Raw genomic sequence first — 21,951 nt, forward strand, 5'->3', positions numbered from 1 at the left:
AATCCATTGATTTTGAAGTATTAGCTCTGTATCCATATGGGTTCTCGGCGAATAGTCTATATGTTTACGAAATTATCAAATCTGTTATGAACAGTTTTTCAATTATTTTTGAAAATTGCGGCAGTAAAGATACTATAATTTGTAAATTGGTCTTTGTCTCCAGGCTTATAAATCGATAAAACTTTAGCTATTTTTACTTTGTTTAAAAGTTTGCCTGTTTAAAATGATAGATTACTGATATACATTAAAAGGGAGTTACACTTTTTTTTTTTTTTTTACTTTATTTTGCTTTTCGTTCACAATCATCATGAAAGACAAGATAACACCTATTTTTTTGGGGGGGAGGAGGGAGTTGGGGAGGGCGATTTTTAAAGATGATAAAAAAGAAGATGCGGCTAATAGGAGTCACCATTGTAACCTTTAAAGGCCTCTAAAACGGTGGTTCTCAATCTTTTTTCAGTGATGTACCCCCTGTGAACATCTTTTAAATTCAAGTACCCCCTAATCAGAGCAAAGCATTTTTGGTTGAAAAAAAGAGATAGGGAAGTAAAATACAGCACTACAGTATTTCATCAGTTTCTAATTTATTAAATTGTATAGCAGTGCAAAATATTGCTCATTTGTAGTGGTCTTTCTTGAAGTATTTGGAAAAAAAGATATAAAAATAACTAAAAACTTTTTGAAAAATAAACAAGTGATTCAATTATAAAAATTGATTTTTACACATAGAAGTTATCATCAACTTAAAGTGCCCTCTTTGGGGATTTAAGTATAGATTCATCTGGATTCATGAACATAATTCTAAACATTTCTTCACAAAAAAATAAATCTTTAACATCAATATTTATGTAAAATGTTTACAAAAAATCTAGCTGTCAACACTGAATTGTTGCATTTCTTTTCACAGTTTATGAACTTACCTTCATATTTTGTTGAAGTATTATTCAATAAATATATTTATAAAAGATTTTTGAATTGTTGCTATTTTTAGAATATTTTAAAAAAATCTCACGTACTCCTTGGCATACCTTCAAGTACCCCCCGGGGTACGCGTACCCCCATCTATATGGTCCGGCGCTTGTGTTTTCATAAAGATAAGTACCGTAGGTGGGTGCATTGAAAGATACTGTAGACTTTCATTCATTCATACTCACTGTATGCCAAAGGAGACTAAAGACACTCCCACCACTAACAAGTCCAGAAGGTTGAAGTAATTCCTGCAGAAAGCTCCTTTATGGAGAAAAGCTCCGTATGTTGTCATCTGAGAGGAAGGCAGGAGATTTCAGAGGAGCAAATGGCAAAGAAAAAGCACACAGTTTCTCTAGAACACGCCACAAACACAACTTAATACTCAAACACTCTCCTTCATACAATCACACACACACACGCACACACGCACGCACGCACACGCACATACGCACGCATGCACACACACACACACAACATGATAAATATTTACAATATACATCATATTACCTTCTTCATTTTGCAACACACACATTATTGCACACTGTTGTATTTCACTCTGATTGAGGGTGGCGAGTTGAGAGCAATGAAAAAAGGGGGGAGGGGGTCTAAAATCTACTGTCGCCACCCCCACGGCCTTTAGTGACATGAATGTAGTAGTAAGTCATTCATTTCTCAATCATCTAAGGCAATAAAACATGCATTTTGTTGCCACGGCTACAGAAATATACTTCTTCCTTGCATAGGTCATAGAGATTGGAAAGTGAAATTGAACTTGCTGTCACATTCATGCCGACCGTCCTTTTAAAGCCCATTCTGTCATGTTCTTTAATATCACCCCGTAAATTAGAAGAGTTCAGCAGGCAGAGAAGAAAAAAAACAGCCAACATAATGCTGTTTTCAAATCAAAGTGAATGATTACTTGTATAGAGTTGCCAACTCCCTGAAAAAGAAATGACTATAATCACATCTTGACCAGATTGTCTTCACCCCAACTGTATTGTGAACATTTTTATACTATTTGATTCTAACCAGAATTTAGTTGGATACATGTTTTGGAGTTACGAGTACTGTACAAATGGGAAACAAATTGTTCAATACTCAGTCTCTCCAGGATTTCACAGGCTTTTTTGTGACTCTTGCGGTCTAAAATTTTGGAATTAATGCAGGTTTTTCAGAAAATGCGGCAAAAGTTGTGATGTTCTGAGGCTCATTTTGTTCTATAACATTTAATGAACTTATGATTTTAGGAACGTGTTGTCATTGTTTTAAATATTCCTGAAAAAGAACAAGGTTTCAACTAAACTTTGAATTTTTTTTTTTACTGATGTTTTACTTGATTTATACTTTAAAGTAGGCATTCGACAGCAGTAAAAGCGCATACTCAGAGCTTATAGTCAAAATACGGTAATGTTTAGCTCATTATACCGAATAGTAATAATTAATTATAATTCCAGAAAGAATCACCACCAAAGTCTTCTTGTACATAGCGTTCTGCTCGTGTGGATTCTTTATTCATCGTTCAGGCAACGTTTGTAAGATTTATAGTGTAGCTGAAACTGTTTACACTTACTAAAATGATGTCCGTAGGAGTATTTAATGAATATTTATACGTGCTATCGTAATGTAATGACGCTAGAGTCGTTAGCATTAGTTAACATGCTGACACGATTACGGGTGTCTGTGTTAGTATTATTAACTCACAATGGCATTCTTTTTGTAGTGTTTCAGTGTCACAAATTCCTCAGTAAAATCACCAAGACGTCACCGTGGAGTTATTGAGTCTGTTTAGCTGATTGGAGAGCTAGCTTCCGCAGCTAGTGGGTCCATGACAATGACTTCTGTTTTGTTTGATCAGCTGTTTTACTGCCGTTTAACAGGCACCGTTTGGGAACAATTAAGGTATTTCAATAAATCTTACTGTCTTACTGTGGAAATAACTCAGTTCGCAACATATATATCTGCAGCTTATTGTCTGGTGCGGTTAATATAGGGAAAAATATTTTTTATAGTCTGAAAAATATGGTAATTTATGGAGTTTGGTTGAATTTGGTGCGATCCCCACATTCTGGGGGGACTAAATAATTTGCTTTTAGCGCAAAATAAGAACATTACCTAAATAAATAGCGACCTTTCAGCTTTATCTCGTCACGGGTTGCCACAGCGAGGAAAATCACATGTTGATTTAGTCTAATCTTTATACCAGCCTTCCTGACACAACTTGGTCAGAAAAGTGTACCATTACACTACCAGAGATTCACAGTAAAGTTGGTGAATTATTTTCTCCCATTGGTGACAGAGCAGGAAAGGGCTGAGAATATATTTACCGTAACATTAAGTATACAGTCCCCTGTTAATTCCATTAACATTTTCAACTATTCCCACAAAGTGCGTCCCTTTTAGACTCAATACGGGACGCCTAGTTTTGTTTGTAAATATACGACGGGGCAGTTGGCAACCCTATTTGAAGAGTGCAACTAAAGAGTGGGGCCCTTGCAGTGCGATGTTAAACGCTAACTGGGAGCGTTGGGGATGTTTAGGAGTCAAAATGCAGTGTTGTGGTTATTTTTGGTCCAAATGATTTCAAGGACGAGTCCACCTTTCAATGCACTCAGTCAGGGTAAGCAGACCGAACCATGCTCGGCTGGAACATGGCTGACTTTGCCCCTTCTTTTATGGGTCCCTAAAGGAGGTATGGAATAATTAGCTTTGACTGGAGTTGACTTTCTGTTTGAGCCCTCCACCCCCTCCAAAACAATGACCTCTGACTCAACTTCAGCCAATGCTTGAACAATGTCCGAGCAGCCCGTTGGAGAATAAACATCACCCATTCCTGCATCTTTTTCAGCCATGACGTGACACCCATGGGAGTAGCATGTAATGTTTGATGGGCTGTTTCCTTCCCCCAACTTGTCTTCTTCACTTAACTGACTAAAAACTCGAATAGATTTGAGTGTCTTGCTTTAAAAGAGGTGCCATGAAGCAAACAAAGTAAATAAGAGAAAGGAAACAAACAAGCCAGGTTGTACTGAGTGGCGGGTGACACACAAGGAGAGAATGCAGCAAGGCTCTCGTTGTCATTTATTGGGTTACCTTCAATATGATCTCAAATGTAAACATACTAGTGAAGACATAATCTGCATAGCCTAGGACCTGGAAGGCAACCACACGTTTGAAGGGTTATAGGGGGGTGGGAGGTACAGCACGGACAGGGGACACAAGACATTTACCTTCAAAACGATCTCAACAGTAAAGATAGCCGTGAAAGCATAGTCAAAGTAACCAAGTATCTGCAAAAAGCAACGCAGATGTTTAACAAAGACAGTTCATTGTGCAAATTCAAACATCATTAGCAAACACGACTTTAGCTTAGTTGTCTTTAGCTGGAAATTTGGTTGCCAAAAGAATTTGGACGAATTGGAACAGCAGACGGCTCGTTACGAGTGGCGACTTTAACCGCAGCGGCACAAGCGACTGAAGTGGAACCTCTAGAGTCGAACGGACCCAGAAAATGTAGTCCTAAACCCTCTCATACATTCATTTACTTGTTTCGGCTCACCTCGGATAGTTTGGACCTCACCAAAAAGATTTGGCGCTACTTGTTGGCCATCATTTATAAACACACGCTGCCACAAAATATGAAGATGTAGCAAGAGGGATCAGTGTTGCCATCTTAGGAACTTTGTCGCTATATTAAGTAGGGATGTGAATCTTAAAACAACTTTAATTAAATTAGATTACGATTTTTTCAAGTGAAGATACGATCCAGAATCTTGATTGATCACGATTGTCAAACCAACACATTCTGTTTCCCACTGATTCTCGCAATATATTGTTTAGTATGAAAGTTATAATAAAACCTTTTTAGAACAGGTTACAGGTTACAAAAGCTTCTTTTGGCTGCTGACACAAGACATATATATGTAGGGAGTAAGCGCTGAGATGACGTTGGACATTTTTAAAAATGTTTTCGAACATTTTGAATCGATTCAGGCAAGGCGAGGCAAGTTTATTTATAGAACACAATTTGTACACAAGGTAATTCTAAGTTGTTTACTGAAAATGTTTGAAATATAAAAAGATCTTTCAAATTAAAACCAGAAAATAAAATCATGATAAAAACAATCATAATTAATAAAAAAAAAAATCTATCAAGTACTGTTGATAAAATACTTTCAGTTGTTATAAGCAAAATTTTCAGGCTGGATTTGAACATTGGCAACATAGATGCCCGTTTCACATATTCAGGAATACTATTGCAGATTTTAGTAGCATTAAACTGAAACCGTGTTCTGGTCCTAGCCCTGGGCACCAGCAGAGTCATAATAAATAGGAATCGCAATTTGGATGTGAATACATTTTTCCAGCACCCCTATTAATTAGCAAATATTATACGGCTGTGTCTTGGCATTGACTTCATACTTTTCAGGATATTTGATTTCTGGTATAATACAGTATTACAAATTGTGATATGGTGATGTATTCTACACAGTTCTCTAATGAAATAAAAATGCAGCTTAAAATACAAGTTGTATAAATGTACACTCTATGAGAGTAGTAATTCATTGGAAACACATAGTTAAAAAAATGATCTAGTTAATTTTTTTGCAATTGTGCAGAAAGTGAATCAGGTTTCTTGCCCCTTAAATGTAAAATAAATGTCCCCTACTTCTTGCGATCAAATTATTTTACTGCCTTGCTTGCCACAAAAAAAAAAAATAATATATACGTTAGAAAAAGTATCCCAATATTGGCATTTTGACATTTTTTCCCAACCTCTAGTATTCAGATCCCCCAGATTGTCTTTCAGGAAAAAGTGATGAGGGATAGATCTAGCGACCTTTTCTTGTCTTATTGCATAAAAATTACACGCACAAATCAGCTTTAACGACAGAACACGAGTAATGAAGGTACGTGTGTAACTCATGCATGTTGTTTCTTGGGCTCTGTGTAAATTAGTGATTTTAAAGGCCTACTGAAACCAACTACTGCCCACCACGCAGTCTGATAGTTTATATATCAATGATGAAATATTAACATTGCAACACATGCCAATACATGCAATTTTAAATTTCCCGGGAGTTTTTTCTTGAAAACGTCGCTTAATGATGACGTCTACGCTTGACGTCACGGGCTGTTACGAATTTAAGTGCTGCGCACACACACAGCTAAAAGTCGTCTGCTTTAACCGTATAATTACACAGTATTTTGGACATCTGTGTTGCTGAATATTTTGCAATTTGTTCAATTAATATCGGAGAAGTCAAAGTAGAAAGATGGAGTTGGGAAGCTTTAGCCTTTAGCCACACAAACACATGGTGATTCCTTGTTTAAAATTCACGGAGGTGAAACTTTACTATGGATCAGAGCGGACATGGATCCCAACCGAATGTCAACCAGCAAGTTTCGGTGAGAAAATTGTGGTAAAACGTCGTTTCTTACCGGATATCAGCTGAGCTTGTGCCGCCCATACAGCTGCCGTCGACTTCCCTGAGACACTGCGCGTCAACACACCCGTGGACGTACACATGCCACTATCAGGTACTGTTAAACTCACTAAAACACTAGCAACACAATAGAAAGATAAGGGATTTCCCTGAATTATCCTAGTAAATGTGTCTAAAAACACCTGAATCCGTCTCAATGCAATCGCGTTTTTTTGTTTGTTTGTTTTTTCTAGTTCGTCGCTATCAATATCCTCAAACACAAATCTTTTATCCTCGCTCAAACTAATGGGGAAATTGTCGTTTTCTCAGTCTGAATAGCTGTTTTTGTTGGAGGCTCCAATTAAAAACAATGTGAATATGTGAGGAGCCATCAACATGTGACGTCATCGTCTGCGACTTCCGGTAGAGGCAGGGCTTTTCTCTTAGCACTGAAAGTTGCGAACTTTATCGTGGATGTTCTCTACTAAATCCTTTCAGCAAAAATATGGCAATATCGCGAAATGATCAAGTATGACACATAGAATGGACCTGCTATCCCCGTTTAAATAAGAAAATCTCATTTCAGTAGGCCTTTAAAGATAATGTGCATCTAATATATGACAACATTAATGATAAAAATGTTATAAAGTCAGCTGTGGTTGCTACTAACACTTTAATACCAATGTGATACAATTTATAAATGCTAGAAACTTGACTTTAGACTGAATAAAGCTTTCATTATGACGACAGTTTGACCCTACAACAAATTATTTTGAATTAAAACACGTCCCTGAACTGGTTGTGTTCGACCTTAGAGGTTTCACTGCAGTGTGCTGTGAAAATACACTGTATGGACAAAAATATTGAGACACGGTTTTAAATAAATGCTGAGTCGTAGAAAACCACAACACATCTTGCAGGCATCTTGTTTTTATTCTCATGCAATACAATAAGCGGAGTGCTCTATCCAGTGGTGAAGTTGGTTAGTGACATTTTCATCAAGCTTTTCACCAACTAACAAAACATGGCATATAATCAACTGTAGTTTTTGTTCTACCAACAAAAACTACAGTACATACATACATGCCAGGTGTGATACAGGGATTGAAACAGAATTCTTCCTAAATCCTATTTCTTCTTCTTAGCAGGATATTTTGTCCGAATAAGATATCGAAAAATGACTTTCTGTAGGTGTAATGGCCAAGTGTCCCAATACATTTGTCCATATAGTGTCATCAACAATGCATAAACCACAGAGAAGTAAGATGTACCAGTGTTATTGCCATGTTACCTCTTACCTCGTCTTACCTTCAAAAACAGCAGGTCAATGTCAATCAAAGTGATATTTTAGTGTAGTAAAGTGTCACAATTAACGTGCAAAAAATCATCTCAACTTTTTTTGATCATTTCACAATAGGGGTATAACGGTTCAAAACAATTTTTCATCACATCTTTTGGTCCGGAACATTTACGGTGCAGTTCCTACCGCGGTATAGTCACGCGTCTACTCCGTAAACCAATAAAGTGGTACCTTGAGATACAAATGTCACACCTTGTAAGTTTTTGGGGTATAAAGGTATGACTCTTGGCTAATTATTATGTTTTAGGTTTTGATTTCAAGCCACCTCGACGCTAGTTGGTGTGTCACAGTTAAATCTGCAAGATCCGACCAAAGCCTCTGGTGGTACTCGCTCGCATTAGCCTATGGCTGGAGATCCATCCATCCATCCATCCATTTTCTACCGCTTGTCCCTTTCGGGGTAGCGAGGGGTGCTGGAGCCTATCTCAGCTGCATCCGGGCGGAAGGCGGGGTACACCCTGGACAAGTCACCACCTATCGAAGGGCTGGAGATCAACTTTGTTTTTCCAAGCATGGGAAGGAAGGAAGTGAGTGTAATGGACAGTGCTGAGAAGAAGAAGTGTGATGACATTCATTGAATTAAAGTAAGAAATCATCCAAAAATATGGCTGAGCGTGGGGCGGACTTGGTAAAGCAGTTTGAGTGCTTCTTACTGAGGCAGAATTAGTCAATAATGCCAGCCAAGAACATTGAAATGATAAATAAGTGGCAGACATTTATCCACGCAAATATTGAAAAGCTGCTGATGGGGTGTTTGACGGTGAAGCAGCTGGAAGGAGCTATCGTAGAACTCCACTCTCCAATATAAATGTTGGACTTAATTATTACATTACTTCATAAAACTACTTTGGCTGTTTAGACTACATTCTATGGTATTGTTTTTAATACATTTCTTATGTAAAAGGGAGGGCAAAACACAAATTAAACAGAGGACGGCATGGATTGGTTGGTAGAGCGGCCGGGCCAGCCACTTATAGGTTCCTGGTTCGATCCCCAGCTTCCGCCATCCTCGTCACGCCCATTGTGTACTTAAGAAAGACACTTCACCCTTGCTCCTGATGGGTGTTGGTTAGGGCCTAGCATGGCAGCTCCCACCATCAGTGTGGGAATTTGTGTTTGTATGGGTGAATGTGGAAATAGTGTCAAAACGCTTTTAGTACATTGAAGGTAGAAAAGTTCTGTACAGGTGTAACCCATTTACCATTAAACGGATCTTAATTTATTTAATTCTTCTGTTTCACAATACAAGTTCTTTGTGGTACAAGCTGCATCACACAACCAACCAATTACACTCGTATCTCAAGGTACCACAGTATTTGTATTTTCTATTGTACCTTATTTTGGAGAATTACCTGCTCGCAGTTTACAGTTTTTTATTGGTTTCATTGACGTTTGGTTTCATCAAATGTTCCATTAAAAGGGGTCCTAATACACAAAACCGACTTATCTTACCTGTTGTTACCTGTTTTTGTGTACTTAGGATCCCCGGAAATCCTTGTAATGTGAACTTAAACCATGGAGGCATAGTGGAGATATTTATAAAACAATTTTGCCTTCCTTCATTTTTGTTCCAAATGAGCCATTTGGAATTTGACGAGGTAGTGGTGTATTTGTCGCGAGTTGCATCAGCAGATATCTCTATATATGATCATGTTTTACCAGAAGAGCTTTGCGTGAGTCCGCCATTGTAGTCATTAAGATGGTTATTTTTTTCTATCCTTTTGTTTTGTGGCAGATTGGCTCGTACAAGCACATGCATCCCCCGCTGTTGCCATTTCAATTACAAAGTAATGTATAATTTTAACTTATACCTGTCAGTAGACGCCATATGGAAGCGCTGAAAAATACATTATGGCTGACGGGGAGAAGACGCATGTTAAGTGGACCACAAAGAGGTGATTTAAATGTAGAAAAAAAATCATAAAATGATCCGTTTAAATATTTTTATACAAAGCTAAGCAGTTTTGTGTTTTGCATTCTGTTCCCCAAAAATAACCCAAGCGTGACCTTAAAACTGACATAAGTTCCAACATAATAAAACGTACCGTTACACCCCTACTTCAAGTCACTGTCTTTAGATGTATGAACCGGGTTAACTGTATTTGAGGTTCTCAGTGTGAAGAGCTTTTGGTCTCTGAAAAAAGGCGCTATACACAAACCCTGTTTCCATATGAGTTGGGAAATTGTGTTAGATGTAAATAAAAACAGAATACAATGATTTGCAAATCCTTTTCAACCCATATTCAATTGAATGCACTACAAAGACAAGATTTGATGTTCAAACTCATAAACTTTATTTTTTTTTTGCAAATAATAATTAACTTAGAATTTCATGGCTGCAACGCGTGCCAAAGTAGTTGGGAAAGGGCATGTTCACCACTGTGTTACATCACCTTTTCTTTTAACAACACCCAATAAACGTTTGGGAACTGAGGAAACTAATTGTTGAAGCTTTGAAATTGGAATTCTTTCTCATTCTTGTTTTATGTAGAGCTTCAGTCGTTCAACAGTCCGGGGTCTCCCCTGTCGTATTTTACGCTTCATAATGCGCCACACATTTTCGATGGGAGACAGGTCTGGAATGCAGGCGGGCCAGGAAAGTACCCGCACTCTTTTTTTTACAAAGCCACGCTGTTGTAACACATGCTGAATGTGGCTTGGCATTGTCTTGCTGAAATAAGCAGGGGCGTCCATGAAAAAGACGGCGCTTAGATGGCAGCATATGTTGTTCCAAAACCTGTATGTACCTTTCAGCATTAATGGTGCCTTCACAGATGTGTAAGTTACCCATGCCTTGGGCACTAATGCACCCCCATATCATCACAGATGCAGGCTTTTGAACTTTGCGTCAATAACAGTCTGGATGGTTCGCTTCTCCGTTGGCCTGGATGACACAATGTCGAATACCGGATTTCCTTGAATTGCCGCAGGGCATATAGTATGCGCCTGCCTTGAATTACTGCCGAGTCAAACTTGTTTCGCAAAATAATTAGCGCATGCTTAGTATTACCGCCTGGTCAAACTCGTGACATCACGAGTGACACTTCCCCTGTCATTATTTTCAAAATGGAGGAGGCTGATTTCAATACCAGTAATTTGAAATCACATAAAGGGAAGAGGATTAAGGGCTATTCAGTAGGATTTGAGGTCCTAGCTTACATAACACTCAATTTTTTACTGCATGCCTTTGGTAAGTGCCAGATTGAGAAGAGGTTTTAAATTAATTAGCGCATGCTTACTTTTACCGCATGCCTTTGGTAAGCGCAGGAGTGAGAAGAAGTTTTAAATTAATTAGCACCCCGGCGGCAATTCAAGGAAATATGGTATTTCCAAAAAACTATTTGGAAAGGGGACTTGTCAGACCACAGAACACTTTTCCACTTTGCTTCAGTCCATCTTAGATTATCTCGGGCCCAGAGAAGCCGGCGGCTTTTCTGGATGTTGTTGATAAATGGCTTTCGCTTTGCTTAGCAGATCTTTAACTTGCACATACAGATGTAGCGACAAACTGTATTTAGTGACAGTGGTTTTCTGAAGTGTTTCTTAGCCCATGTGGTGATATCCTTTAGACATTGATGTCGGTTTTTGATACAGTGCCGTCTGAGGGATCGAAGGTCACGGTCATTCAATGTTGGTTTCCGGCTATGCCGCTTACGTGGAGTGATTTCTCCAGATTCTCTGAACCTTTTGATGATATTATGGACAGTAGATGTTGAAATCCCTAAATTTCTTGCAATTGCACTTTGACAAACGTTGTACTTAAACTGTTTAACTATTTGCTCACGCAGTTGTAAAACAAAGGGGTGTACCTCGCCCCATCTTTTCTTGTGAAAGACTGAGCATTTTTTGCGAAGCTGTTTTTATACCCAATCATGGCACCCACCTGTTCCCAATTAGCCTGCACAAAGGATGTTCCAAATAAGTGTTTGGTGAGCATTCCTCAACTTATTCTGTATTTATTGCCACCTTTCCTAACTTCCTTGTCACGTGTTGCTGGCATCGAATTGTAAAGTTAATGATTATTTGCACAAAAAAAAAAAGTTTACCTGTTTGAACATCAAATATGTTTTCTTTATAGCATATTCAATGGAATATGGGTTGAAAATGATTTGTAAATCATTGTATTCCGTTCATATTTACATCTTACACAATTTCCCAACTCATGGAAACGGGGTTTGTAAATCAGTCAATTATTTTTACTAAGGGGTGCAAAATACTTATTTCCAAGCCTATACTAATATGCTAACTGTCTGCTTTTCAAGATTGATACTGATAAATTAATACATTTTCTATGCAACTGGCTTTGGGGCAGCTTTTTTAGCAGCAGGCGTCTTTGTAGGCTTTGTAAACACTGTTGTAGTGATGGTGGCAATCCAGGGGGCTGATAGGGCTTGATGTGTTCAATGTTGATGTTCTTTTAACTCACCTACAGCACATTGGAGGTTGTTTTTTTTTTTACTTTATCAGATTTATTGACCATATAATTTTTTATATCGTCCAATATTTATCGTGCACCCCTATTAATATTATAATCATTGTTGGCACATTGTGCTAATTAATCAATAATATATTCTAATCAAATTACATATTTTCAGTTCAGCTATACTTAGACTTACATCTACTATTCTGCTTGGCTACATTTTTTAATGTAATCAATTTTGTTGTTTAAATGAATATGTAAATACCGTGTATAAGTTGTCAGCACTTGTATTGTATTTAACTACAAAAATCGATATTGCCATTTATGTCACTACTGAGGTGACTTTTTCAATGTTTTGAATTACATCTCTTTTAAATTATGCTATTTAGTGTATGTAATGATGTTGGTTATGCTTCGAAAACTGTCTAGAGTTCAGAAGAAAAACAGAACTGCTAGTAACTTTACAACTATAGTTCTCTCCGACAGGGGTTTTCAAAGTGTGGAGGTGCAGCAGCTAGAGAAAAACAAAGAAAAACATTTCCAAACCTGCTAACTCATGGGTCTGCAACCTTTTCTATCAAAAGAGACATTTTGCCGACTTTTCCACAATGGAAAAATAGTATAGAGACGAAAAATGTAACACAGCTTATAAACTTTTAAAAGTTTTCATCTGTTGTATTATTTATTTATAGGAAAAGCAACCTGTCCATATAAAATTAAACTTTTTTTTTATTTTTCCAAGAGGGATTGCACACTCGAAAAGCCGAACTGAACAAACAGGATTCCATTCTCTTTTACTTGCTATCCTTGCACCTCAGGACTCAGCTAACCGCCTCACTGACAGTCAGATATTATTAAACCCTTTTTTAAAAAGGCAAACTTTTTTCTTTCCAGGATTAAAAAAAAATCTGAGGGAGCCACAACAAGGAGGCAGAAGAACCAAATGTGACTCCAGAGCCACATGTTGCAGACCTCTGTAAGAACTTAACTTTAGCTAGGCAAAAATAATACATTTAGGTAAAAACTATCTTGAGCGAGCAGAAAACCCTGTTTTTTGGCTAATAGGTAATGCCTCTAGGTAATGTGTTTACTGTCTTATGGGCTCACTCTGCCACACTTTGAAAACCCCAGCTCTAATATGTAAATAGAAAAAATTATTTGCAAAAATGAGCGACACACTTACGATATTGCGAGCGGAGAAGTTTCTGATGGGATCCTCGGCAGCAAGCGAGACAGAGCTGAGCATGATGAAGACAAGGATGAGGTTGGTGAAGATGTGGTGATTGATGAGCTTGTGGCACAACACGCGAACCCTGCAGCACAAAACAAAAGCTCAGCTCGGGTTGTGTCTTGATTGAAGCGTGTGTGTTTGTGCGGTCTCTTACGGGTTAGTGTTGCTGAAGATGAAGAAGGCACTTCCCTCTGGGATCGGTGTGATCTTCTCTTTCTTTACCAAGTCGGAGATTGCCGGCCGAGGTCCTGTTGGGACTTCTGGGTCTTCCTCTTCTGCTGCAGTGTCGTCGTTGTCCTCTTCTTCGTCCTGGATGTATGTGCAAACTGCTTGACCTTTTGCTTTTGAATTTTAAAACTATTGTTTGATTGAAAGTCAACAAACCTTCTCATCTTTTTCATCCTTCTTTTCCCTGGAACAGAAACACACATCTTTAAACTGTACGAATAACGAATTTAATAATGCTAATGTATGTCTTTAGTTTTAATTTTGGACAGTACTTAATGTTTAACTGCCAAAACATATGTTTTATATTACATTTGGGGTTCCTCCTTCTTGAATTGATTTACCATAAAATAACATGAGCTTGATGATACTAGTAAGCATCTCTGTTGGTGTCATGAAGATGTTACATCACCTACTTTGTCTTTCAAGGTGTAAAGGTAATGCACGCCTTTTTTTTTTTTCATGTTTTATTTTTAAAAAACATTCAAGTTGTTCGCACAAACACCAAGTACTTTTATATAACGCATTGTGTTGCCTTATTGGACCCAAAATGAATCAAACTGACCTTTAAAGCCAAGGAATGGTCCGGTATTTTGGTGTACTGGTACACCCCGAGTGGTCTATCATAACTGTGGTCCAGCCAGGACACCTTCAATTTTTTTCTAGCACAAGCATATATGCTTAGTCTTTATGTCAATGTTTATTTTACAACCCAGATTACCGTATTTCCTTGAATTGCTGCCGGGGCGCTAATTAATTTAAAACCTCTTCTCACTCCTGCGTTTACCAAAGGCATGCGGTAAAAGTAAGCATGCGCTAATTATTTTAAAACCTCTTTTCACTCCAGCACTTATTAAACACATGCAGTAAAAAATTGAGTGTGATGTAAGCTTGGACCTTAAATCCTACTGAATAGCTCTTAATCTTCTTCCCTTTATGCGATTTCAAATGACCGGTATTGAAATCAGCCTCCTCCATTTTGAAAATGATGACAGGGGAAGTGTCACTCGTGATGTCACGAATTTGACCAGGCGGTAATACTAATCTTGCGCTAATTATGTAGCGAAGCGAGTTTGACCCGGCAGTAATTCAAGGCAGGCGCATACTATATGCCCTGCGGCAATTCAAGGAACTACGGTAGTTTTGTTGGATTCTGTAGCTTCGAAACATGTCTTTTTTAGATTTGATTTGTATGGGTTCACAATAAAAATCAGACAGATAAGGGACGACATAAGGAATTATGATAAATCCAGTAGTAATAAAAAAAAAATTGCTTCTATTATAAAAACATTTAATAAACACTCCAATGAGGCAAGATTACTCATAATGTTGGTGGGTTTGGGTGAGCAAGCGCTCTTTTTTTCCTGTTATGAACTTCCCTTGAGTTCATTGTAAAAAAACATGGCGTTGACTGTGTGGGACTTGTTTACTGTTTCAGAGGAAGACATTTTGTGTGCTATTTGCACCAAATTTTTTGCAAATATTCCACGAAGAGGGAAAAAAAACATTGAGCTTCAACACATCAAACCTTATCAGCCATCTGAAATGCAAGTGCTAAAGAAGCTGCCGCAAAGCCAGTCGCAAACAAAGGTGCGCCCAAATTACAGTTAAATATCTATATAAAATGTTATTACTTATAGGTAGCGGCTTGAAAACAAAAATATCCTGCATCCCTAATATTTTATTTTTTTGCAGGGGCCAAAATGGGATCTACATTTTACAAACATAGGGGCAGCCCTCGAGCAAAAATGTAATACTTTCCCTTTTTTATGCTAGATGAAAAAACCTAAATATTAACTGCAAAGTGTAAATAGTGATGCTTTACCCTTTCTTATCTGCTTCATCCGTGTTGAGAGACTCTGCATCTGCCAAGTTGTCCACAGCGATAGCCAAGAAGACATTCAGCAGGATATCTGAACAAAGTTGCTGGTAAAGGAAACAAGTTGAGTCATTTCCTGATTTATTAAAAGGTGTAATAGCCTGTAGGTCACATAAACCCAGTTTTGATGAAAGTGTCTTTATTGACTGAGGATACAGTTTCCGCAGATGAAGAGGATGATGAAGTAAAAGCACACAATCATCCCCGAAGAGGAAGGACCTCCGTACGCCATGATCCCGTCGTACATCACAGCGTTCCAGTCTTCTCCGGTCAAGATCTGAGTTTGTAATCAATTTGTATTTTTACAGAATGTTCTGCAGTAGCAAGGCAGGATAAATCATTTGCATTAAAACTGTCAACAGTAAATGCTTTACATAAAATTTTAATTAGAGCGAGGCTGCAAAAATCCTGAATGTACAGTGGGGCAAAAAAGTATTTAGTCAGCCACCGATTGTGCAAGTTCTCCCACTTAAAATGATGACAGAGATCTGTAATTTTCATCATAGGTACACTTCAACTGTGAGAGACAGAATGTGAAAAAAAAATCCAGGAATTCACATTGTAGGAATTTTAAAGAATTTATTCGTAAATCATGACCGAAAATAAGTATTTGGTCAACCATTCAAAGCTCTCACTAATGGAAGGAGGTTTTGGCTCATAATCTCATGATACATGGCCCCATTCATTCTTTCCTTAACACGGATCAATCGTCCTGTCCCCTTAGCAGAAAAACAGCCCCAAAGCATGATGTTTCCACCCCCATGCTTCACAGTAGGTATGGTGTTCTTGGGATGCAACTCAGTATTCTTCTTCTTCCAAACACGACAAGTTGAGTTTACACAAAAATGGATACATGGATGATACAGCATAGGATTGGGAGAATGTCATGTGGTCAGATGAAACCAAAATATATAACTTTTTGGTATAAACGCAACTCGTCGTGTTTGGAGGAAGAAGAATACTGAGTTGCATCCCAAGAACACCACACCTACTGTAAAGCATGGAGTTGGAAACATCATGCTTTGGGGCTGTTTTTCTGCTAAGGGGACAGGACGATTGATCCGTGTTAAGGAAAGAATGAATGGGGCCATGTATCATGAGATTATGAGCCAAAACCTCCTTACTTACTTACTTACTTACTTATGTTTACTTATATAGCCCTAAATCACTAGTGTCTCAAAGGGCTGCACAAACCACCACGACATCCTCGGTAGGCCCACATAAGGGCAAGGAAAACTCACACCCAGTGGGACATTGGTGACAATAATGACCCAGTGGGACGTCGGTGACAATGATGACTATGAGAACCTTAGAGAGGAGGAAAGCAATGGATGTCGAGCGGGTCTAACATGATACTGTGAAAGTTCAATCCACAATGGATACAACACAGTCGCGGGAGTCCAGTCCAAAGAGGATCCAAGACACAGCAGCGAGAGTCCCGTTCACAGCGGAGCCAGCAGGAAACCATCCCAAGCGTAGGCGGACCAGCAGCGCAGAGATGTCCCCAGCCAATACACAGGCAAGCAGTACATGGCCACCGGATCGGACCGGACCCCCTCCACACGGGAGAGTGGGACATAGAAGAAAAAGAAAAGAAACGGCAGATCAACTGGTCTAAAAAGGGAGTCTATTTAAAGGCTAGAGTATACAAATGAGTTTTAAGGTGAGACTTAAATGCTTCTACTGAGGTGGCATCGCGAACTGTTACCGGGAGGGCATTCCAGAGTACTGGAGCCCGAACGGAAAATGCTCTATAGCCCGCAGACTTTTTTTGGGCTTTGGGAATCACTAATAAGCCGGAATCCTTTGAACGCAGATTTCTTGCCGGGACATATGGTACAATACAATCGGCAAGATAAGATGGAGCTAGACCGTGTAGTATTTTATACGTAAGTAGTAAAACCTTAAAGTCACATCTTAAGTGCACAGGGAGCCAGTGCAGGTGAGCCAGTACAGGCGTAATGTGATCAAACTTTCTTGTTCTTGTCAAAAGTCTAGCAGCCGCATTTTGTACCAACTGTAATCTTTTAATGCTAGACATGGGGAGACCCGAAAATAATACGTTACAGTAGTCGAGGCGAGACGTAACAAACGCATGGATAATGATCTCAGCGTCTTTAGTGGACAGAATGGAGCGAATTTTAGCGATGTTACGGAGATGAAAGAAGGCCGTTTTAGTAACGCTTTTAATGTGTGCCTCAAAGGAGAGAGTTGGGTCGAAGATAATACCCAGATTCTTTACCGTGTCGCCTTGTTTAATTGTTTGGTTGTCAAATGTTAGAGTTGTATTATTAAATAGAGTTCGGTGTCTAGCAGGACCGATAATCAGCATTTCCGTTTTTTTGGCGTTGAGTTGCAAAAAGTTAGCGGACATCCATTGTTTAATTTCATTAAGACACGCCTCCAGCTGACTACAATCCGGCGTGTTGGTCAGCTTTAGGGGCATGTAGAGTTGGGTGTCATCAGCATAACAGTGAAAGCTAACACCGTATTTGCGTATGATGTCACCTAGCGGCAGCATGTAGATGCTGAAGAGTGCAGGGCCAAGGACCGAACCCTGGGGAACTCCACACGTTACCTTAACGTAGTCCGAGGTCACATTGTTATGGGAGACACACTGCATCCTATCAGTAAGATAAGAGTTAAACCAAGACAGGGCTAAGTCTGACATACCAATTCGTGTTTTGATACGTTCTAATAAAATATTATGATCGACGGTATCGAAAGCAGCGCTAAGATCGAGGAGCAGCAACATAGATGACGCATCAGAATCCATCGTTAGCAATAGATCATTAGTCATTTTTGCGAGGGCTGTCTCCGTCGAGTGATTTGCCCTGAAACCGGATTGAAAGGTTTCACATAGATTGTTAGACGCTAAGTGTTCATTTAACTGCTCCGCAACAATTTTTTCAAGGATTTTTGAAATAAAGGGAAGGTGAGACACCGGTCGGTAATTTACCATGAGGTCAGGATCGAGGTTAGGTCTTTTAAGAAGAGGATGAATAACCGCTTTTTTGAATGCTAGGGGAACAGTGCCCGAGGAGAGTGATAAGTTTATAATATTTAGCACTGATGGACCTAATAATACAAAGAGTTCCTTGATCAGTTTCCCAGGAAGAGGGTCAAGTAAACATGTTGTCTGTTTTATTCCCTTAACACGTTGTAACAATTCCTCTAATGTTATTTCCTCAAAACGAGAGAAACTATTTTGGAGGGCAGTATCCGCCGTATATGCAATCGTGTCAGTGTTAATTAGTGAGAGCTTTGAATGGTTGACCAAATACTTATTTTCCGTCATGATTTACGAATAAATTCTTTAAAATTCCTACAATATGAATTCCTGGATTTTTTTTCACATTCTGTCTCTCACAGTTGAAGTGTACCTATGATGACAATTACAGACCTCTGTCATCATTTTAAGTGGGAGAACTTGCACAATCGGTGGCTGACTAAATACTTTTTTGCCCCACTGTATATAGAATGAGAGTCCTGTGTTTGCGTCACAATGGTTTGGGAATGACCGCTCTAAATACCTGAAAGACTGTAAGTAGAGCTTGGGGGAAGTTGTCAAAGGTGCTTCTCTTGGTTTGGGTCTCGTCAAAGTTGAACTTGCCACCAAACACCTGCATGCCCAGCAGGGAGAAGATGATGATGAAGAGGAAGAGAAGCAGCAGCAGGGAAGCGATGGACTTCATGGAGTTAAGGAGAGAAGCCACCAAGTTGCTGAGTGACTGCCAGTGACTGGGGACAAAAATAACAAGGTAGCAAAGGAGAGAGCGTTTTATGATGACGTGAAAAACAACAAATGGCTAATAAGCCATTGAAATCTTCAACTATATATTTCAAACAATATGTACAGTGGAACCTTGTTTTTTGTGTGATTCAGTGAAAAGTTTCTCCAAAAGTTTGCCCAGTTTTTGCATTCCATCCCGGTTATCACAAGGCCAAACATTGCTAGTCAGTTTGCCATCATTCTGTGGAATCGAGTGCCCAAACTAACAATCCCACGCATTGATGACTCATTCTTTGTTTTTGCGTACAACTTATATATAAGCCCCTTATAGGACCATATAAAGTTGCGAGTGCCAACACTTAAACAGTGCCACATTAAAACAGTTAGAAACATTGAATTTGCAGGAGACAGATGGCGGCTTGCCGGCAGGAGTCTTTAATTCTCACAAGTCGTGCATTAGGGAAGTAAGTGTACAACAGCATAAGCAGCATAACAAAGGCAACAATTAGCATGAGCAACATAAACTGTTTTGCCACACTTAAGAATAGTCTGTAACATGTAACAATCTTCCAGCACTGTCGGCAGAGCAGGCTGGTATTTATAGAAGTCTGTTTGACTACTAGGAACAGGTGTGCTCAAATTGCCAATCAGGGAGAGGTGAGGAAAACAGTGTATGTCAAACCTGAAATGCCAGGTAATGACAGATTTCTTTCACACTGAATTTAAGAAAGAACTTGTAGCAAAGTACGAAGGTACAATCCCCTCCATTGCAACAAAAACGTTTTCAGTTTTCGTACAATTTGGGCTTCGTCTGACCTTCCGAAACAGATTACTAACAAAGACCAGAGGTACCACCGTATTTCCATAGATTACTATATATAGTACAATCACTGTATTCATATACATTAGATACAGTAGACATACAGTACAGGCCAAAATTTAAGGAAGCACCTTCTCCTCATTCAAAGCGTTTTCTGTATTTTCATGACTATTTACATTGTAGATTGTCACTGAAGGAATCAAAACTATGAATGAACACACATGGCGTTATGTACTTAACAAAAAAAGGTGAAATAACTGAAATTTTTTTATATTCTACTGCGATGAGGTGGCGACTTGTCCAGGGTGTACCCCGCCTTCCGCCCGATTGTAACTGAGTTGGCACCATCGACCGATGGTGCCAAAAAAATGGATGGATGGATTTTATATTATAGTTTTTTTCAAAATAGCCACCCTTTGCTCTGATCTTGGTGAGCAAACTGGCCCCCCTTGGATTCAGTACCCCCCTATGCAACTGGATGCTTGACTTCCTCACAGACAGACCCCAATCTGGGAGAGTGGGCAACAACACCTCCAGTGCCATCTCCCTGAGCACCGGCTCCCCCCAGGGCTGCGTCCTGAGTCCACTAATAACCACATTGTGAAGTATGCGGACGACACGACAGTGGTGGGCCTCATCTGTGACAACAATGACATGGACTACAGGGAGGAGGTGAAACATCTGGTTGAATGGTGCAGAACCAACAACCTGGTCCTGAATGTCAACAAGACCAAGTAGATCCTCGATGACTTCAGGAAGCACCATTCCAGCCACGCTCCACTCTACATCAACGGCACAATGGTGGAGATGGTAAGCAACACCAAGTTCCTGGGGGTGCAGATAACTGACAATATAACCTGGTCCCTACACACCGGAGCTCTTGTAAAAAGAGCTCAGCAGCGCAGTCACTTTTTGCGTCAGATGAAAAGAACACAACTCCCTCCCCCCATTCTCACCACATACTACAGAGGCACTATAGAGAGCCTGCTGACCAACACCATCTCTGTCTGGACTGCAGCCTGCAATGCCTTAGACTGGAAGTCTCTCCAGAGAGTGGTGAGGACGGCGGAAAAGATCATCAGGACTCATCTTCCTCCTATCCAGGAGATCGCAAAAAGCCGCTGCCTGACCAGGGCTCAGAAAATCTGTAAAGACTCCTCCCACCCTCACCAAGGACTGTGTTCACTGCTGGACTCTAGAAAGAGGTTCCGAAGCCTCCGAAGCAGAACCTCCAGGTTCTGTAACAGCTTCTTCCCTCAGGCCGTAAGACTCTTGAACGCATTATAATTAAATTATCCCCTCTACTTCCCCCAAAATGGATTAACTCGCTGGAATAAAAAAGACAATATAACATACACCCATAAATGTGGACGCATGTGAAAAAGTGCAATATATTTATCTGTACAGTAATCTATTCATTTATATATATATATATATATATATATATATATATATATATATATATATATATATATATATATGTGTATATATATATATATATATATATATATATATATATATATATATATATATATATATATATATATATATATAATTTATATATATTTATTTAATTGTATATGCACCTTATTGCTTTTTTAATCCTGCACTACCATGAGCTTATGTAACAAAATTTTGTTCTTATCTGTGCTGTAAAGTTAAAATTAGACTGACAATAAAAAGGAAGTCTAAGTCTCTAGTCTATTACTGCTTTGCACACTCTTGGCATTCTCTCAATGGGCTTCAAGCACACCTTTGAAGTTAAAATTTCAGGTAACTACCTCTTGAAGCTCGTTGAGAGAATGCCAAAAGTGTGCATAAAAGTAATCAGAGTAAAGGGTGGCTATTTTGAAGATACTAGAATACAAAACATGTTTTTAGTTATGTCACC

General features: G+C 39.0%; 1 protein-coding gene across 14 annotated transcripts in view; it reads right to left on the reverse strand.

Moving 5' to 3' along the window:
• The window catches only part of cacna1da (calcium channel, voltage-dependent, L type, alpha 1D subunit, a), a 218,453-nt gene that overhangs the window by 57,967 nt on the left and 138,535 nt on the right, over window positions 1-21,951 (reverse strand). For 5 of the 14 annotated variants that reach the window (XM_061874281.1, XM_061874279.1, XM_061874274.1 and 2 more), the window contains 8 exons: window positions 19,041-19,248; window positions 15,664-15,784; window positions 15,454-15,541; window positions 13,788-13,815; window positions 13,558-13,712; window positions 13,356-13,485; window positions 4,060-4,119; window positions 1,155-1,261 (listed from right to left, as the gene is read on the reverse strand). In XM_061874281.1, coding sequence (XP_061730265.1) covers window positions 1,155-1,261; window positions 4,060-4,119; window positions 13,356-13,485; window positions 13,558-13,712; window positions 13,788-13,815; window positions 15,454-15,541; window positions 15,664-15,784; window positions 19,041-19,248 — 897 coding nt within the window. Of the gene's footprint in view, window positions 1-1,154; window positions 1,262-4,059; window positions 4,120-4,196; window positions 4,257-13,355; window positions 13,486-13,557; window positions 13,713-13,787; window positions 13,816-15,453; window positions 15,542-15,663; window positions 15,785-19,040; window positions 19,249-21,951 lie in introns of all 14 variants that reach the window. The other 9 variants (XM_061874278.1, XM_061874273.1, XM_061874277.1 and 6 more) reach the window with 3 other exon arrangements.

The sequence above is a fragment of the Nerophis ophidion genome, linkage group LG16 (assembly GCF_033978795.1).
Source record: "Nerophis ophidion isolate RoL-2023_Sa linkage group LG16, RoL_Noph_v1.0, whole genome shotgun sequence".
Taxonomy (NCBI): Eukaryota; Metazoa; Chordata; class Actinopteri; order Syngnathiformes; family Syngnathidae; genus Nerophis; species Nerophis ophidion.